The following is a 6,723-nucleotide window of genomic DNA, read 5'->3' on the forward strand; positions in this document are numbered from 1 at the left end:
ATATATATATATTTATCAACGTATATTCTTCATCGTTTCATTCATTCAGTATTAACGTACATATGGAATTATAAATTGTCTGTAAAAATTAAGCTTTTTTAAATAAGTGAAGGTACCCTTAATTAACGCGGTTAACCAACAAAGATATAAACATCAACTAAGGTTAACTGTCTGTGAAGGAATCTGAAAAGAGTCTTTAAAAACTCGTAAATATTCAATTACAGCATTGAATTGCTCATTTTAAGTTTAAATTTAGGTTCAGTGAATTTGATCTTGCAACACAATAGGCCTACTTGTAATAGTACATCTTCCGGTAAGACATCGAATTTCATGAATTTCAACTCATACGAAATGTTCTACATTCTTTATTACCAGTCAATTTAATAATAATAATAATAATAATAATGGTGCATATTGTTACTGATAAGCCCTCTATGCGCTTCAGATTATCATTACCCCTGTCATTGGATTAAACGCCTATGGAACACCTTAAATTCCACAAATTTAAGGTACTATGCAAATGATTTAAGGCCGGGTACAAATGGCAAGAAAAATGCATAGGTTTATAATTATTTTCTAACTGAAGTAGAAATGAATCCTGTTTATTTTAACTTTGTAAACTGATACTATTTTTAAGAGTTTCAAGTTTTAATTGTAATGTTTAAACATGGAAGAATATTTATATAGGCCAAAAAATATATTTTTTATTTCAGAAGACTGGTTGATGATTAGAGCCAAAGTGTTCATCGCTATTATCAATCTTATCCAACGTTTGATTGTACAATTGTAGTGGTAGCAGGCCTACATTCGTATAGATGATTTGTTGTTATTGTTCATGAAAATGCATAAATAAGTGTATAAATAAATAAAATAAATAAATAAATAATTGAAATAAATGAAAAAATGAACGAATGAATGAACGAACAAATCAACGAATCAACGAATGAAATATTTTGGCCAAAAATAATTTAAAAAATTGTTCTTACCAAATTGAGGGTTGTACATAATTCTATAAGGGCTAGAAGACCATATAAGGTGAGATTGGTAGCACTTATGATCCATCGGACAGTATCGTAGTCCACGTTCGGGTCATGCTGAAGATTTGCAAACCGGAGAGACTCGGCAACAAATGCCATGATCCAATAAAACAGAGGTAGAAACACCATCGGCCAAACGTTCCACACTTCCATATGGTGGTAATAAGATAACATCAAGATGAGAGTTATAAAAGCTATTATTTGAGGAACGTATAAATGAGGTTCGATAGGAACATCAGACCGAGTACTGACCGTTGTCAGAACACCTTCTCCTATTGATGCGAATTGAGTGTGACAGAGGAAGATACAAAGGAGCCATCTCGTGCAATGAAATGGATAGCGCACGATAAACGCACGATCAAGTCGCCGTATCCCGGTGCAACAGTACGCGAAAAATAATATCAAAAGCGCAAGAACTCCAAATATCACAGATACTACTAGATAAAAGCTATCGATGAAACACGGATCATTTATGGTACCGTTAAGTGTCCATTCGAATGCTGGTATCAGTAATGAATAGTTCGACTGGCAAAAATGACTATTAGAAAACATATTTAAATCTCTTTACAAGTAATCAACCTGAAAAAATAAAAATATTTTTGTTAGAATCTACTTCAGAATCTGTTTCGCTTTGTTTAATATTGTGATAATTAAACGAAAAATCATAAATCAAAATATTTTAAAAAAATGTTAACAATCGAGCTGTTTAATAATCGTCTTAAAGAAATAACGTATAAACTTAATATGTTTGGGCTTATGTCATGTGCCAATTTCAATTAAATAGCAATAAAAACATCAACATCCAATATGAGTCTGTCCGAAATCCATTCGAAAATTCTAAACTAACTCGATATCAATAAAATGTACTAGGCCTAATTACAGTTACCACATTACAAATATAATCAGCTACTTTGCATCAACACACACGAACATCAATAACATTTAATTACAGTATGTACCATATTACAAATTCATGAACATCGCCAACAACTTTTCCTCAACAAATTAAAACAGCATGAATATAAATATAGCATCATCAATAGTTCATCAAACATTGTTATTAGAACAAATATATCGCATGGAAAATAGGGAATACTAGTAGTACAGTGTAGAGAATGGTGGTACTTGTTTATCTACATCATCATTCCGTTAAATATATTTTTCATACCCACATATTATTATATGGGTTTTTTAACGACGATGCTTAAAGATGTCGGCCTACAATCTGTTATAGAATATTCTTTTTTAAACGAGTAGCTCCCTTTCTATGAGAAGTAAAGATAGAAATAATTCAGTTTTTGAAACTTTTTACTTATTTTATATCACTGTACTTACTTATATTAGTTACTAGCCAATTTAAAATCAATGCAAAGAATATTTGAAGTTATGTGATTGTTAATTTGTGATGAAAAATATTTTTTTTCCATAATTTCAGACTAAATTAAAAAATATGATAACTTACCTTACTCATATATTAATAATGATTGTTTTTTTTTGTGAAATTTGGCTCAACACATTTAGTAGGCCTACATCATAAATATATACATTGTTGCTCCGACTCAATTCGTTTTATTGTAACGCACTGTAATGTTAAAACGACAAAATATAGGAATGTACTTCTCAGCAGCTATATTAAGGTATGAAAATATAAAGAAAGAAAAATCAGTCATAGGCCTACCTGCTGGACAGCTATGCGATGTACTGAGGACTGTCCGGATATTGTGAACCCTCTTCTCATCAATAAGTACTTGCCAATACCATTCTGCCAGCTAAATTATTAAAAAATGATTGCGATGTCGGTGGAAGTTGAGATTACACTGCAAGTGAACATGATCGTTAGATTATCTTGGGAAAAGTTGCGGGTATGGCTAGCTTTTATGGCGAATAACAGTGAATGAGTCGCATCTTTGCGCCATTGTGTTACATATATTGTTGTATACGTACATGGTACAGCTCCCGACCTATCCTTGTCAGTGATATAATTAAATGATAGGCATTTTTACAACACACACATGGAACAAACTCCCTCATTATAGTATAAGATGTTAGAGAATGAGAGTATATTGTAAAAGGGATGTAATAAAATACAGTTTAGGTCAATATATGTACAGCTTGAGACTCTAGAATACGCTGAGTTTTATATTGTAAAAGTTTCAGTATGGTGATTTACACTATACAGTTAGATCGTTCTTTCCAGGTACTACCGAGCAAAAGAATGGATCAGCATGGACCTATTAATAATAGGTCCATCGGATCAGCGTTCATTTAGGGTTTCTGGAGAGGGTTGCAACCCACTGTTAAAGAGAATTGGCCCAGCATTCGCAAGGAGCCTAACTAATCAAAACAAATTTTAAAAATACATTAATCAGTACTTAAGGCGAATTTACAATGTTACCGTTTCCTATTATTATTATTATTATTATTATTATTATTATTATTATTATTATTATTATTATTATTATTATTATTATTATTATTATTATTATTATTATTTATTATTATTACTATTATTATTACTATTATTATTATGTTAATAATACAGTAATCTGATACTAAATTCGATATTTACAAATGTTATCATTGCCTACTATCATTATATTATTATTATTATTATTATTATTATTTATTATATATTATCATTTAATATTTTAGTTTTATTTTGTATAACATTTGAGATTCGATTCGATTTGACTTAGTTCGCTTTTTGGTTTTCCTCTCTCTTGTTGTTTCTCATTGCGGCTGTTTGTGCTTCTTTTTTTTTGTATTTTTGAGAGAAACAAATTTAATTAGGTTTTGACATCTGTACTTATTCTGAATTTACAATTTAAAAATTCCATTTATTTTTTCTTAATACTAATGGCAATAAGTGCATATTATGTACTGGTAGGCGTATTTTGTATTTACTTTCCTATATAACGTATTAAATTTTGTATGTGTAATAATTACCGTCCATTTGTAGTTAGGTTGGTAGAGAGGCTGGTTGGCGGTTGTTGATCAGGTGTGATAGTTTATTTTTGATGTGAAGCGCATAATCATTTTTGCATAATGCTCTTTACAAGTGTGTCTTTATTATTATTATTAATATTATTTTTATTATATTATTATTGTTATTGTTATTATTGCTATTGTTATCATCATCATCATCATCTTCATCATCGTATCGTCGTATTATTATTATTATTATTATTATTATTATTATTATTATTATTATTATTGTTATTGTTGTTGTTGTTGTTGTTATTATTATCATCATCGTTATCGTCGTCATTAGTATTATCACCATCATTGTTTCATTTCGTTTATTTTGTCCAAAGAACAATAAAAGAAATACAAAATAACAGAGAGGAAAAAACATTCAATTGGCCGGACAGGTTTAAGTTTAAGATGGTCAGTGTGTCTGGTATTTAAATGGATAAAATTTTGTCGAGGAATTGAGCATAAATTATAAAGACATTTAGCAAACAAAAGCCAGGAAACTATATTAAAAACAGGTTTAAACAGAATAGCGTGTGATAACAAAACGTTGTGGATGGAATATTCTACAATTAAATCGTAGATAAATTGCATTCTGTTTAAATAATATTGTTGTATTCGGTATTAAAAAATTTCGCATATACAACCATGTGTTTAAAAGAAAAAAAAGCAGATCATGGTTATTAAACATAGGACCATACACATCAAATTCAGATTTGATATGTTAATTCTTGTAGATTCATGTTTACCTTCAATCTGTGTTAGAGATACCCTCATGTTTGTTTAGCTAGCTCGTTTAAATCTAGGTTTTTCTTTTCAGAATATTTTCAAACGAGAAGCCTGATATATTCTCTACCAGCATGATGGATCTGAACTCTCACCCAGATATTGCGAATGAATGACGTCGCACTTTTATGACAAGTCAGAAATGTGACAATTGAATATTATTGACTGGTTTGTTGTGTCTAAAGACGAATTTCCAGCCCAAGTTTCTGTAATTTTGTCAATAAAAAACATTTTTATTTGATTTGTGATGAGGTGGAAATCCTTGCTTTTCAATCCCATAATCCTGTTTCAATTGCTATGGCAACAAGATTTTTTTCTTATGATGAAAGTACACTCCCCCCCCCCCTCCCTAAGCTGTCTCTTATACACATCTCCCTCCCTAAGCCTCATTTTGAAACCTGTTACCGGTATATAAGCGCCAACTTAGACCTGCGGGAAAAACAGTAGGCCTAGATTTCACTGTAGGCCTACAACCCGTCGGAACGGAACCGCACTGTCCCGCATCGGCTTTGAGGTCTTTTCACTTTTTTCAATTCTATTTTACTTTTTAAATTAAATACCGTATATAGGCCTACTGATACATATAAATTATATGCATTTATTATTAATGTTCGCATCACATTGTATTTTTAATGTTATATTTTTACAAAAATCCAACATGCGTTTGTTTATGTATTGCCTATGTACATTTAAACTTTTTTAAGATTGATTTTGAAAATGTTTAGAGGTATAGATATCAAATAGCAATTCACTATACATAAAATTGGGGGTTGGAGTCAGCCAAATTGTCAACCCCACACACGAAGTTAGGCCTATACGGGTCAAGCCGGCCACATTACTTGCAATCAAAATTCAATCCCTTAAAGTGAAGGACATTCGCAATAGACCTAAACATTTGTTTTATTCCCCACCTCCCACTTTTGCTATGACCGGATCACTTGCAAAATGCTTGCAGTTATGATTTGTTCAGCCAGTGGCGGCGCCAGTGTCTAAAATTCCGGGGGGGGGGGGGGCGGCGCTGTGGAAGGTAAAATTTTAAGGGTTAAATACAGTATGCTTTGGTGGCCGGGCGCCGCTAAAAAAGTGGTTCAGGTACGAAGCTGACAATATAGGGGTTTCAGACGCTTAGTCAATCGATTTTACAGATAGATAATCTACTAATAAGTAGAAAATACATATCATTTTTCTTTTCTCCCTGACGAATTGTGGTTTTTCTCCTTTTTTTGAGGGGGAACACTGGGAAGGGGAACAAGAAAATTATCTGGGGAATTCCCAATCCAAATCCAATCCAAACAGAACATTTGTAAAGCCCCTTTCTTTGCAGATACGAAGCGCTGCACCCCATCTTAGCTAGTACGAATTTGCTTTTTAAGTACATGTAAGTCAGAGTTATATTGAGGGCATAGGCCAGACAGTGACTTGAAAGCAAGGCCCATTATTTTGAAATAAACCCTTTGCCTAAAAGGCAGCCAGTGAACTTCACGGAGAAGATGTGAAGTGTGAGTATGAGAGGATCGGATGTTAAAAATAAGACGTGCAGCAGAATTCTGCAACTTCTGTAATTTTAGAGAATCTGTTATTCCCCCCGCCCCCCGCTGGCGCCGCCACTGTTCTCGGCTTAGAAACATGCGAAGAAGAAAGAATTTATTTAATAGATTATGATATGCTTTTAAAAATAATAAACATTGGTTAAGATTGAAGGCAAACAAACGATTTAGTTAAAATACCATATAAAATAATGACTACCTAAGATTATAAATGTAGTCCTTAAAAAACATACATATTAATAATAGTAAGACTCATATAATTGATCTATGTTGTTACATTACGTACAATATTATTATTATTATTATTATTATTATTATTATTATTATTATTATTATTATTATTAAAATACTTATAATGATTATTATTATTATTATTATTA

At 31.5% G+C, this 6,723-nt stretch overlaps 1 protein-coding gene across 2 annotated transcripts in view; it reads right to left on the minus strand.

Annotated features, from left to right (window-relative positions):
* LOC117100913 (ATP-binding cassette sub-family C member 9-like) overlaps positions 1-2,866 on the minus strand; it is a 21,801-nt gene extending 18,935 nt beyond the window's left edge. Inside the window, exons 1-2 of one of the 2 annotated variants that reach the window (XM_033240755.1) lie at positions 2,716-2,866; positions 987-1,616 (exon numbers count right to left, since the gene is read on the minus strand). In XM_033240755.1, the coding sequence (XP_033096646.1) occupies positions 987-1,589 (603 nt within the window). In that variant the 5' untranslated portion in view covers positions 1,590-1,616; positions 2,716-2,866. The other variant, XM_033240756.1, reaches the window with a different exon arrangement.
* Between the last annotated feature and the right edge of the window lie 3,857 nt (positions 2,867-6,723).

This window comes from Anneissia japonica, unplaced genomic scaffold, assembly GCF_011630105.1.
Source record: "Anneissia japonica isolate Jap-2015-1 unplaced genomic scaffold, ASM1163010v1 scaffold287858_len863314_cov180, whole genome shotgun sequence".
In the NCBI taxonomy this organism is placed as follows: Eukaryota; Metazoa; Echinodermata; class Crinoidea; order Comatulida; family Comatulidae; genus Anneissia; species Anneissia japonica.